The sequence below is a fragment of the Brassica napus genome, chromosome A7 (assembly GCF_020379485.1).
Source record: "Brassica napus cultivar Da-Ae chromosome A7, Da-Ae, whole genome shotgun sequence".
Classification (NCBI taxonomy): Eukaryota; Viridiplantae; Streptophyta; class Magnoliopsida; order Brassicales; family Brassicaceae; genus Brassica; species Brassica napus.
In genome coordinates this window covers 23087747-23101556 of record NC_063440.1, presented here as the reverse complement: position 1 = coordinate 23101556, position 13810 = coordinate 23087747, and the positions used below count along the sequence as shown (strand labels likewise).

The 13810-nt window shown below is 34.4% G+C and overlaps 3 protein-coding genes and 1 pseudogene across 4 annotated transcripts; 3 read left to right on the top strand and 1 right to left on the bottom strand.

Moving 5' to 3' along the window:
• Nucleotides 1-579: 579 nt before the first annotated feature.
• Nucleotides 580-5344, top strand: LOC125576189 (annotated as a pseudogene).
• On the top strand, nucleotides 5326-7417 carry LOC111206696 (alpha-L-fucosidase 3-like). The gene is made up of 4 exons (XM_022703937.2): nucleotides 5326-5649; nucleotides 5739-5948; nucleotides 6524-6696; nucleotides 6786-7417. Exons 1-4 carry the CDS (start codon nucleotides 5427-5429, stop codon nucleotides 7290-7292), a joined length of 1113 nt encoding a protein of 370 aa, XP_022559658.1. The 5' UTR covers nucleotides 5326-5426; the 3' UTR covers nucleotides 7293-7417.
• Nucleotides 7418-8216: 799 nt separating this feature from the next.
• On the top strand, nucleotides 8217-9735 carry LOC106353979 (F-box/kelch-repeat protein At1g24800-like). 2 transcript variants are annotated; one of them, XM_013793817.3, is made up of 2 exons: nucleotides 8217-9467; nucleotides 9569-9735. In XM_013793817.3, exons 1-2 carry the CDS (start codon nucleotides 8281-8283, stop codon nucleotides 9576-9578), a joined length of 1197 nt encoding a protein of 398 aa, XP_013649271.1. In that variant the 5' UTR covers nucleotides 8217-8280; the 3' UTR covers nucleotides 9579-9735. The 2 variants fall into 2 exon arrangements, with proteins under 2 accessions (XP_013649271.1, XP_048591970.1); XM_048736013.1 differs by having other exon boundaries at nucleotides 9543-9735.
• A 1225-nt stretch (nucleotides 9736-10960) lies between these two features.
• LOC106353978 (sufE-like protein 2, chloroplastic) lies at nucleotides 10961-11982 on the bottom strand. The gene has a single exon (XM_013793816.3). The coding sequence runs from the start codon at nucleotides 11844-11846 to the stop codon at nucleotides 11037-11039; it is 810 nt and encodes a 269-aa protein (XP_013649270.1). The 5' UTR covers nucleotides 11847-11982; the 3' UTR covers nucleotides 10961-11036.
• Between the last annotated feature and the right edge of the window lie 1828 nt (nucleotides 11983-13810).

The window sequence follows — 13810 nt, the reverse complement described above, 5'->3', positions numbered from 1 at the left end:
ATCACCATCACCTTCACTGGGTCTCTATGGCTGAGACGCCGAGCCAAGTTATTGAATGCGAAGACTTGAGTAACGTGATGAAGGTTCCATCTCATCATAAAAGGAAGGTGAAGAGTGAGAGGGTGGCAAAGTATGAGGACATTGACAAAGAAGCAGAGAATTTCATCAAACTAGAGCACATGAAATTCAGCAAGTGGACATGATCACCACCATCTAGTTTCATCCTGGAAATTTTACTTCTAGGATATATATATTGTAATATCTGATTGTCTCCTATGTATTATGTAATTATGTAACCTGCTTTTATTATTAGCAGTGTAACAAAACCGGTGTACTAGATAACGACTATCATGTGAAATTTTAAATAGAATTACTACTTTTTTTGAGTACCCTATTAAGCTCAATTTCCGGAAACATTGGACTATGAGATTCAATTTATCGACCATTAAAACCATACTAACTGAAATAAAATAGCTAGTCCACTTCCACCACAAAGGCAGAGCAGTTCAAGGAACTTTATTAATTAGTGAAAAATAAACATCCAAGTCTCCTCCACAAAGTATGATCCATAACTAAAGGATGGATCTACAAAGAGGACTTGTGGTGTGATTAATCCCGTACCATATATCCAGACAAGCTTGTGTGAAAGAAATGCTTGCAGGACACAAACTCACTCACCTCATCCTTGTTGAAGTTATACACATCCCTAATATAGCTTCCTAGAATCTGGTTCTGTCAACGTTTCTTCTTAGGTCCGATCAACGTTTATAATCCCACCACTGGACAAATTGTGAAATTGCCTGAAGTTAGAACCAACGGAAGAAAAATGTACGCACGTCTTGGGTACGATCCAGTGGACGATCAATACAAGGTGTTGTGTGTGGTGATGGCCCGCTCTAAAGCGAAATATTGGCAACCGGAGCATTTGGTTTGCACTGTGAGTTCATCTCAGAAACAAGAGTGGAGAAAGATCGAGAACACAACCGGAGGCAACTATCACTCTGTATACACGGAGAGACATGCATTGATGGTGCGCTATACTACGGAGCTGGAAAGTCAAGAATAGTTAAGTTCAACGTTAGATCAGAGAAGATTGAGTTTATTAAAACACCCCAAGAGTCCCAGATCTCGACAACATACCACCATTCCACTCCTATAAATTACAAGGGAAAATTGGACGGTGTAGATTATCATTGCAAAGAAAATTCGATGACATTGTGGGTTCTTGAGGATGCGGAGAAACAGGAATGGTCGAGCATGACGTGTGACTTACCTTCTACGTGGGAAGATTTACTTGGGTTTTACGTAAGGTCCAAAGGAGTGAGTCATACAGGCGAGCTTATGGTGTTCTATCCAGGGGTAAAGCCACCTAAACCATTTTATGTTTGCTATTATGATTTTAACAAAATGAGTATAAGAAAAGTAGAGATCCAAGGAATGGTGGATGGTGATTTCAGACGTATCCATGGGATCGGTGAGCAAACTCATATGAGTATACTATATTTTACAAGTCACATTGAGAATATTAGGTTCTTGTAATGTTTTTTTTTTGTAATAACTAGTCACGGTTTTATTAGCTTCTTCCATTCAATTTGATCATGAGTTGATTATCAGCGTTTGTTAGAAACTAATTATTATTATTATTATTATTATTATTATTATTATTGTTTTTGAAGATTATGTTGCTTTTTTGCCATAGAGTGTTAATAAACAGACAAACGACGAGTACGAGAAAGTATCACTAAGTTCAAGAAAATTCAATCGTTACCAACAAACTAACAAAAGGTCCAGAATCATTAGCATTCAAGAAGAGACAAACAAAGAACTGACACTTGATGTTTACAGCTCAGATCAATAGGTGTGTCTACGTATACAAGACGCTAAAGATCATCAGCACACCATTCACAATCAGCTGCAATGGAAGATTCCAAGGAGTGTCGAAGCTGTGGCTCTATCCGCAGCAAAGATTACGTCGATACGTTCCTAACTAGGTCAAAGACTTGTCAGTGGCTCTTTTTAACGTTCAAACACTTTGATTTTCCTTAAGAGTTTCGTCTTCTCCGCTCCTGAACACCAAAACGTGGAAGATGACAAACCCTCCACCACAGTCATCGGCAGACACGACATAACGATCTCGGATCTTGTTTAATTACTACATCAGTTCTCGTCCTGTAAACAGTCTAGTTTGCTGCACACATTGTTCATCGATCGCTGTTTGTAATCCCACCACTAGACATTTCGTAATTACAAGATCTTACACCTAACGGAAAAGACATATACGCATGTTTAGGGTACGATTTGGTCGAAGATCAATACAAAGTCTTGTGTGGTGATGTTTGACGGGTTCCACAGCCTTACCACTGCATGAAAGACGAAATGGTTGGTGCTGTATACTATGGGATTTGGTCATACAAGGATAGCTAGATTCGATGTTAGGTACGAGAATATTAAGTTTATTCAAGGATCCGGAAACTATAACGCACTCTCATGTATTATACATGAACTACATATGTATGATTATTTCAATTTTATTTTTATTACTAAAAATCATCATAAAACTATATATCGTAAACCTTTTTTGATATAAAAGGCTGGATGAATTATCGTTGTAGTTATATAAATTTGATAAATGAATTTACAAATAAAAATACAAGAAAATTTCTATTTCAAAAATAATTATTTAATATTTTACTTTTTAATATAGTTTGATATTAGCGTCTTTTCAAGTTAACAATTTTTATAGGATTGAGGCCAAAACATTTTATCCTTGCAACTTGATAAATACTAGGACCAAATCTGTGTCTTGATACACTATCCATTGTCGAAAGCATGTGCCGGAGCTAGTGCTTGGAAGATAGACACTGACGGGACCATATAGGACCATGGGATGTGAGTGCATGAGGCATTAGTGGGACGACGGGTGGGAAGACTAGATAGTCGGAGGAAGTTTTTTTTTTTTTTGAAAAATGATCCCATTTTTAAAGTGATAAGTTTGCCGAATAATATTAGTGTGTGTGACTTATGTTGGTTGTGTTATGTTGTTTGATAATAGTCCACAAGTCTCTAGGTAATTCTGTTATCACCATAAAATATAAAATTACTCGGTTTCAAGAGTCTTGTTTTTATACCCCAAACACATCTTAACAAAAATTTCTAAACATTGATCACAAAATTGCCAATGTAGAATTTTTATAGATTTTAGTAATTTATAATCATTTTTAGAATTTAAAATATAAAATACACAAAATCTGATTTTTATTATATGATTAAAATATACATATACAAAAATATAACTTTTAGAATTTAAAATATAACATATTCGAAAATTTAATTTTTATTATATGACTAATGTGAAAATTTAATTTATTTTAAAAATATATAATTAAATAAAAATTATAGAAAATAGAGAACATAACATTTTTTATCAAATTTAGTATTTAATTGTGTAATTTTCATTTACAGAAAGAATGAAAAATATTTTGATAGATTATTAAATAAATTAAATAATTAATTTAATAAAAATATAACTCGTTATATTTAGATGGACAAATCTATTATCTAAAGTTTGTAAAAATCATTTTATTGATACTGATGACAAATGACATCTATACTATTATTTTCGAAGTGATTTTTTGCATTCGAGTTCTCACACTAAAAGTCGTTAAAGTCATTGTAACCCTTAATAAATGACAAAATTTATTTATTAGATTATTGATTATAAATTAAAATTATAAAATTTAGCCATAAATAAAAACAATTTTTTTATTCAACCAGGTAATTCATTAATATTCATCTTTACTACTACTAAAGAGACATTTTAAAAAATAACTTCTTTATTAAGTGACAAAAGACTCTTATATCCTTGTTATATATATATATATATATATAATAATTATTTAAATAAATAAAATAATAATAATAAAGAATAATATTAAAATAATAATAATTCTTTATGTTTTCGAATTATACTTTTTCAAATTTGAATTTTTTATAAATTGTTTTTGTCAAAATTCTTTTTAAAAACGAAAATTATTTAAATTCTTATTTTTATATATTTTTAAAGTATTTATTTATATATTTATTAGAATCCTGAATTTCACATTCTAAAAATCTTACCACACTCTTCAACTCTAAACCCTAAATCTAGATTAATTAACTCTAGGGGTGTATATATTTTTTACGCTTCATTAAAAGTGAAGGTAAAAGTGATATAAAAATGAAAAGTGGTACTATGAATGTGGTATTTGTGTCAATTTCTCTATAATAAAAGCTATCCAAAAATTTAAATTTTTTTGAAAATAAAATGACAATTCTAAAAATAATGTATTTTAATGTACTTTAAAAATAAAAATTTAAGATTTAAATTTTTTGGAGAACCAAAACAATAACTTATCATGATCAATTTTTATTAGTAATGCATATATTAATAATTAACTTAAAATAATTTTGCCCACATGTGCGGGCAAAACACCTACAATTCGTTAAAAATGTTCGGGTCTTCGGGTCGGGTTTGGGCCGATTACTTTCGGGTGTGGATCCTTCGGGTCCTAGACATTTGGATCCAATATGTACTTGTAAATTTTCGGTTCGGATTCGGATTTGGGTCGGTTCTTTTCAGATCCAGATCGGTTTGGGTCTATAATTATAATACCTATAAAATATACGTAATTTTTTGGATCCGTATCGGATCCGGATCAGGTTCGGATATTTAGAATCTTAAAAAACATAAAATACTCAATCTCCATCAAATTTAGTCAATATTTATCATATATATCTAAAGTTTTACAAAAAAAACTTAAATTAAACTATTAATAATTAAAACAAAATATTTTTAAACTCTAAGTTTTACAATTTTAAGCATCTTATTACTTAAAAATGTTATAAAATAATAACAATTATTCTTAACAAAATATATTTCAACTAAATCTTATAATAATATATATAATAAATACACAAAAAATCATAGTTTTGGATATACAATATTTTAAGTCGAGTACAAATAGGTTATTACCAGGTCAGATCTATTTGGATCGGTTTTTTTACTCCGGATCTATTCGGATTGGTTCTTTCAGTTGTGTTTTTGGTTTGATTTCGGATCGGATATTTTTACATCAGTTCTAGTTTAGATTTTCGGCTCCATATTAAAATGCCCATGCCTACTCGTTACAGTGTTTTCAATCAACAATATGGGACAAGTTCAGAAATAATTATTTTCCTTCTTGCCTTTTTATTATTAATTTTCCCCCGTTTCATTTCTTTTTTACTCGGGGTCACGTTTTTTCTTTTTTCTTTTTAAATAATTTTCTTCGATTTCATACCTTTTTTGTTTGTATCTCTATTTTTTTAAAAGGATCAAGTCTCGTGATTGAGTTGGTTGCTTGAAACTACGTTACTTTTCTTAGGATCCCTTCTTCTTCTTTACCAATATGAAGTCAATACTATCTTCTTTGTTTGCTCTCTCTTTGCTCTCACTATCATCAGCCCATGCTCAATGCCATTTCCCAGCAATCTTCAACTTCGGCGACTCTAACTCCGACACCGGCGGTCTCTCCGCCGCTTTTGGCCAGGCTGGTCCTCCTCACGGCTCTTCCTTCTTCGGCTCACCTGCTGGGAGGTACTGCGACGGTCGTCTCGTCATTGACTTCATAGGTAAAACTATTAATCACAGTACTCTTATCAAGCTTGAAACGCCACCGTTTAGCGTTTAACTGATTTTGTCTCTCCCTTTCTTGGCGCAGCGGAGAGTCTTGGATTGCCATATCTAAGCGCGTTCCTAGACTCGGTTGGTTCAAACTTCAGCCACGGCGCTAACTTTGCCACAGCCGGATCTCCCATCAGAGCTCTCAACTCAACTCTTCGTCAAAGTGGTTTCAGTCCATTTTCACTTGATGTTCAGTTCGTACAGTTCTCCAATTTTCACAACAGATCCCAAGCAGTTCGCAGTCGCGGTACGAGCCTTTCACTTGCTTGCTTGCTTGCTTGTATCGTTGAGATAAGAAAGAGATAATGTGTTTGACTTGATATGTTAGATTAATAATGTAATAACTGAATTAGGAATGTATATTCGGATATCCGCTGGAATTTGGATTAGTTTATTTGGGTTGAGGTATTTTGGAAGTAAAAACCTAAGACTAATTTAGATATTCATTTTTATTGGGTCGGATTCGGTTTAATTCTACCCTGGTTCAGATGAGTTTGGATAAATTATTTGGGGTTCGGTTTTTATAATAATGGATACGATTGGTTGAGATGTTTTATAGCTGAACTGCTCAAAATTATCAGAAAAATATTCCAAAATGCCTAAAAATTCTCATTACATACCCGTTTAGATTGGTTATTTTTAACTGATTTGTGCTAACAAGCTAGTGTTAGAGTAATAAAGTTTTTTTTTGGACACCGTAGTATACAGTGGAATAATATTTCAAAAACTTTTTAAACGTTTTGAACGGCAAGAAATAGCGTTTTCATATTATCAAAACGTGAAAAAGTGGTATACTAGATCACCAAGTCAAAAATGTAACAGGAGGAGTTCATACGACGATGCTGCCTGAAGCCGACAGTTTCTCTCAGGCGTTGTACACTTTTGACATCGGACAAAACGATCTCACCGCTGCTTACTTCGCTAATAAAACAGTGGAACAAATTGGAACCACCGATGTTCCTGAGATCATCAGCCAGTTCAAGAATGCTGTCACGGTCAGCCTCTCTGTTTTATACTCTGTTCCAATCAATGCTTTTTGTTTAAAAGTGATTATCATAAATGTGTTTGTTATTTTTGTTGATAGTATATTTACGCACAAGGAGGGAGATACTTCTGGATTCACAGCACAGGACCTATCGGTTGTTTAGCGTATGTGATCGAATGGTTTCCGCTTAAAGCATCAGATTTTGATTCACATGGATGTGTCTCTCCCTTGAACCATTTGGCTCAACAGTTCAATGACGCCTTGAAACAAGCTGTGATCGAGCTTAGAGCTTCCTTGTCCGAAGCCGCCATCACTTACGTGGATGTCTACTCTGCTAAGCATGAGTTGTTTGTTCACGCACAGGGTCACGGGTTCAAGAGATCGTTGGTTGCATGTTGTGGTCATGGAGGGAAGTACAACTACAACAAGAACATTGGATGTGGGAAGAAGGTGACTGTGAGAGGCAAAGAGATTTACATTGGGAAGCCGTGCGATGAGCCTGACAAGGCTGTGATATGGGATGGTGTGCACTTCACGCAGGCTGCTAACAAATTTATATTTGATAAGATTGCTGCCGGGTTGAGGATGGCCTGTCACAGGCAGTGACAAAAGCAATAATAAGAGAAAAGCTTTGCTTATTTTAATGAGTTTGTTTCAATGATTTTCTGGACTCATGTGATTTGGCTCCCACTGATATGAGCTTATTGAGAATGCAATAAGATTTGTGGTGAGATAGGTTTCGTCATTATCAACAAAAATTTACATATTCATTCAACTCTACAAAGGATGTTAAAACATCATAGAATACAAAACAACCATTTAATTCCTAGTGACATTTTGATTAAAAGCCAAAAATCTTAATAAATCATTGGATATCTGAACCCGAACGGATAATATCCGAAAATAACCAAACATATGTATACTTGTCCTTATATTTCTTGTTTACATCTATCATTTTATTTAAAATATTTATATTTATCTTATACATACTTTAAGATCATATAATTTACATATAATTACGGAGAAAATGATTTGTCACTCAATTAAAATGCATATCAAGTTTTTTTGTTTCATGTATTGACAAAAGTTACACTCAAAATTTCAAAACAATAGCCAAATTAATATTTATTTATTTTTGAAATGTTATCTCCAAATTTATCAATCATTCAATCTATTAAAAAATAAAAAAAATCAGTTAAGTGAAATCTATATTTTTAAACCTAAAAAAAAAAATAGTTTTTTATCTTTTAAAATCTCAATATCCGAATCCGACCCGAAATAACCGAATCCGAACTAAAAATATCCGAACCCGACCCGAAGTACAAAAAATCGGAACGGATTCTATATTCCTATACTGAAATACCCGATCTGAACCCGAACGGGTATCCGAACATCTTAAGAGTGTTTATGGGTTTATTTTATTGCTAAAAATACCGGGCCTCAAATTAAAGGAAGCCGAGGCAGATCGTAGCCCAGTTGAGAGCCCAGACGGTACCTAAGGCAAAAATTATTGGGTATATATACAGGACGAAAGGCAATAGAGAAGGTATCGAGGAAAAGCCTAAATATTCAAATTGCGGCGAGAGTTGGAAGGATGATGAGCGATCATGGGGGGAGGAAGGTTTGGGGGAAAACCAAACGCAATAGAGAAGATTTGGAGGAAAACCCTAATATTCCAATTGCGGCAAGAGTTGGAAGGATGATGAAGAAGGTTTCGATAACATCAGAAGAAGAAGAAGCAGTAGGGCCGCAGCAACAGTTTCTGACGATGAACGGCAAGGTCTACTCTCTTAGGTACCAAGACGATTTTGTTGATGCATCGGTAAAGGAGGTAGATTTGCTCAATGAGTTGGAGGTATCAAAGCTATATCACTGCGATGGGTTGGTGTTATGCGTGGCTAAGGACAACTCGGAGCTTGTGTTGTGGAACCCTTACCTGTGTCAAACAAGGTGGATCGGACCGAGAGAAAGTTTCCACCTATCAGACAGGCACGCGGTCGGATACGACGAGGGGCGCAACCACAAAATCCTGAGGTTTTGGGATAATTTCATTAGAAACATGAAGAGAATCGAGGTGGTGTACGAAATCTATGAAATTAGGTCTAATTCATGGAGGGTCCTTGAGGAGGTTAATCACGAGGGGTTGATAGATACACATCAGCGTGGCGTGTCTGTCAAGGGAAACACCTACTTTGTTGCTAATCATTATGGCCTGGCTCACAAAGTTTCCTTAATCTGTTTTGATTTTACCAAAGAGAGGTTTGGACCGCGCCTGCCTCTTCCTTTTGACTCGTTCGATGGTTTCAATGGTGACCTTGTAACCCTCTCAAGCTTCTTTAGAGGTGGTGGTGATGATGAGCAGCTTGCGGTCCTGTTTGGTGGTTATGAATCTGGCTTTTTTGAGTTTTGGGTTACCCTTACTGTCCACCCCAACCGTGCCTCCTGGAGCAAATTTTTGCGAATGGAACCGGGCCCCTTCTCCGGCTACGGTTTTAAGCTCTACTCCTCATTTTCTGGTGGGAGCTTCTTTGTCGATGAGGAAAACAAATTTGCTGTCTTGTTTGAACTATACGGATCCAAGACCAAGACTGTTCACGCCGCTTTTGTCTTTGGACAAGACGGCTTCTTCAAATCCTCCGTCAACCTCGGACAAGCTCTCATACTCGAACACCACCACCATAAAGCTGCTCGTCCCCCACTTGTTTGCTCTTATCGCCCAAGCTTTGTGCAAGTCAAGGAAAATGAAAGACTTGTCTCTTCTTCACATCAGCAAACCCATGTGTAAGCTTTTATTATAAGATTCAGTTTGAGAATTGCCATTATTACACAACTAGTACCTGTTCTTACAGAAAACAGAATGTTTGATTTTCACAATTTTACAGGTTAAATTGAGGAAGTTAGTCTGAGCTGTGGAGGGAGGTCTTTGCTTTTTTTTGTTTTATCTATGTAATCTCTTTTTTATCTTTTGTCTCGGGACTGTTTTATCGAGCTCTCACTTGTCAGACTTGTTTCTAAGACCTTTTATTTTATGCTTATGTTTTCGACATTACCCCTATGTTTTCATTGTCTATGCTTGTGTTTAACCGCTTTTGTTTTCATTGTCATATCCTATAATCCTGCAGCGTGCTGACCAATCATATTTAGAAATTTAACCGGGTGTGTATCCATTCTCCAACATTTATGTGAATTTTAAAATGATAACATAACTTTTGTTTGAGTCCTTTTATTACTACCCACGCTCCTTTTTACTCCACGACTCGAAGCAAATCGTCTCTTGAACCACCTAAATTCTACCACTATAAAAACAAGATTACAAAACTATCTCTAAACCACCAAGAAAAACAAGCTAGAGTGAGACTCAAGTGAAGCTTGGAGCAGTTGATGCCTTAAGATTGTCATGACCAACCGCCATAACACCTATTGGTGCAAATTCCACTCAGTTGGTTCCAACTGGCCAGAGACTAAGGCTTTGCAATCTTATAAAAGTCGGGTCAAGGCAGTGATACTGTCCACAACCAGCCGGGGACCTATAGATCAGAAAAAGGATCCAAGCTACCGGATGTTGCTATAAAGCAGTACTGAAAATGCCAAGCTCCAAAGCGAGTTCACCACCAAGCCTTTGAAACTCTCCCGGAGACCACACGGGAAAGCCCAAGACTCGCCACACTCCGCCTACGAGAACCGTAGGAACAGCTTTTTCTACAGGCCGTCTTCGCGTCGACGAACGTCGAGGCTTCGTTTGGTCAGAGTGAAGCACCACCCTTATCTCCTCCTTCTGAACCATAGAGCAGATGCGTTTGAGTGACTGAACATGGTGACGATTGACTGAACACCATCCATGGTTTACTTATCACCTCTATAAGTAAAAGGAGGCTCCAGACATTTTTCATAGTCCTCAATAATTTTTCTGGAAAATCCCTAAACGACTATATTATTTATTAAACACACAAAAAAACCATGTCATAGTTTTGTTATTTCATAGTCTCTTATTTTTTCGATTCAGTAGTTTGCGCGAGAGGATTTCATCAATGATCCATATTAAGTAGTTTTTTTCTCTTTTTCAACTTATGCAATCCTTTATCTTTGTTGCTATGGTTTCTTTGACCAACGACTAAAAGTTTTGTTGTTGCCAACGACTAAACCTCTTCTCACATAGTAAGACTTGGATCTGGAAGAGAATCCGGGTTTTAATCTTAGGATTATCTCATCACCATTTATGTTAATAATCTTACTAACTTAAAGTTGGTTATCCTCAAAACTATAAATTTGCAAAATACAGAAACACAAACTTTCAATTTATGTTCCAGAAGACTTTACAAAAGCATTCTAAAGAAACACACCAGCAACATTTCATATCGTAATATCATAACCCAAAGGAAGCAGCGAGATGGAGTAATCACGATCAACCTTAGATGAAGATTCCACGTAACTTCTCCCATTAACATAATCAAACAAAAGATTATGGGGATGAGGTTCTGATCTGTCTCCTTCCCGGTTCTCCACGTCAGCATCACCGACAAGAGCCATGGTCCGTTTCTGCATACTCATCAATACGTTATGCCACGTGTTAACCCTTGACTGGACCTTCCCGTGAACCCCAACGTTCATCTCCGACAAGTCCTCGCCTCTCACGCCCATCACTTCCTCCGGTTTAGCACCGTCGAGGATCCAGATAAGACAAGAACAGAACCCTTTCGAGATCTCTGAATCGCTGTCTGCTTTGAACCTCATCCTACCTAACTCGTCCTTCTTGATCTCCAACCATACCTGAGTCGTGCATCCCGTGACTCGGTTCGCCGGAACACGAGCGGAGTCTTCGAGTGGAGCTAGAGCTGTCGCGTAGCTCAAGAGACGTTTGACTCGGTCGATCGGTTCGGTTAAGGACCGGAACTCGGATACGAGGAGGTGGAGCTTGTCGGACGAGGTTGTTGTTGTTGTTCCCAATGGAGCTTCGACGAAAGCCGTGGCAAAAGAAACAGGGAAGTCATGTTTTGGATTCGATCTCGAACCGAAGTTAAGATTGATGCTGGGATCGTGCATGCATCTGATCCTTTTAGAGAGCTTGGAAGAAAAGTTAGGTCTATGGAAAGCTTTTAAAGTTGGTGTTGAGGTAGAAATAAGAGGAGGAGAAGCAAGGACGTTCAACGACGATGAGTTCATGTTCGGTTACAAAGGTAGAAGAAGACGAGGGAGAGAGAGATATTTAAGGATGATCAGAGGAAAGCTCCTTGAAGTACGCGACGGAGAGAGGATGGCGATTAGAAACTATTCTCTATAACGCGCCAAAACAAGTGTTATAGTACTAGTTTTTAATTTGGTTTCTAAATATTTAATAATACACTATTTTTAAGCTTTCATTATTTTTGTCCAACACTTTGCATCTTTCAAAAACTTATTTTCAGAAGCTATGATGGCGATTAGAAATCTATTTGAGTTTTCTATAAGAGCATTTGCGTTTTTCAAAAACTAATTATATAATAGTAAAATATTAATTAGATATCTGAAATATAGAGGTGCTCTAACCCATAAAAGTTCAAAACTATTGCTCTTTCTCTGTTCTTTTCTATTAATTTTTTTTACCCTAATTTTGTCAGGCATAAAAATTGATTCACTATTTTGGAAATAGACGTCTATAACTTGTTTTACATGTGTGTTTTATATCACTTGAGATCATTTTCGCAAATACTATATTTTAATTTTATAAAAGAATATATTTTTATAATATGAAAGTGAAAAATAATTAATCGTCAATTGAAAATTGAAAATTCGTGTTTGATGATTTTATATATAATCAGCAAAAATAATTAGTATTATGGGGGTTGTGTTTATTTTTAAAGTATACATATTTGAGATAAAATGCAGATGTATATAAAATTTTAAAAGTTAACTAATCAAGTAGTATTAGGTCACGGATTTTTTTTAAGAATTTACTAGATCATGACCCGCGCTTTGCAAGCGCGGATTATTTTATGATGAGAATTTTTACTAATAATTAATAAATATTTTGTTAATTTGTAAGAATTTTGTTAATTTGAATTTTCTTTGCATTTAAATCAATGCTTTTAAATTTAACCCGAATCCGCGGTCAAATCGGTTAATCCGGTGATTCGATAATTCAATTTAGGTTTTAAAAATATCCATATTTATAAAAATCACTATATCCGAGACTAACCAATTGAACCGATGGATGCCCGATATGTTAATATATCCAATTTGATTTAAATTGCTATAGTTTCACAATTTGTCACCTGTTAATCCAAATTTTAAAGTTTATTGTTTTACAATTTTATTAAATTATGACATTTCTACAAAATTTTAATAGAGAAAATAATGGATATAATTAACAACTATAAATGTCTTGATCATATTACTCCATTTTATATAACTTAATTAATTTTATTATAATTTTTCTTGTTAATCATTTATATTATAATCGCTTTAAATTTTTTGTTAACAATTAGTATTAAGCATTTTTCTTTAGCTAACATATATTTTGAACATTTTTTCATAATTATTTTTGTTATTGTAGTTATTGTACACTGTATAATGTTTATATATTTTTTTTATGTAATGGCTATTATTGAATTGTTATCTTACTTAAATAAATGATAGAACCATTATGTAGTAAATATAAATAAAATAATATGTTAATTTAATTGATTTATCATTCATTGAAATGTTTTTGTAGTATTTAAACCTGTAAAAGTAAGTTTTATTTATTTTCGTTTTTTATAATTTTTTTGAATATTTTTTTAATTATTTAATTTATTTAAATATTTGGTTATTAAAAAGATAAGTTCCAATATTTTATATTGTTTGGACATAAGATTAATTATAGTGTTGTTTGGAAAAATGGATAGTAGTATAAAGAAATGACTATATTGTTTGGAAACATTGATAGTAGTATAAAGAAAAGAATATTAGTGATTTAATGTAGGTTTAACTATAAAGTAGGAAGATGTATTTAATTTAAAAACTTATAAAATAAATATTAGGTCCAACACAATATTTCTGTTTTAATAATATAGATGATGTTTATTAGAAGGAAAAAAGTATGGTGCTAATTATCAACATGTGATGCTGAAAGCATAAAAAAAAAATCCAGTTGTAATATTTGTAGCTTA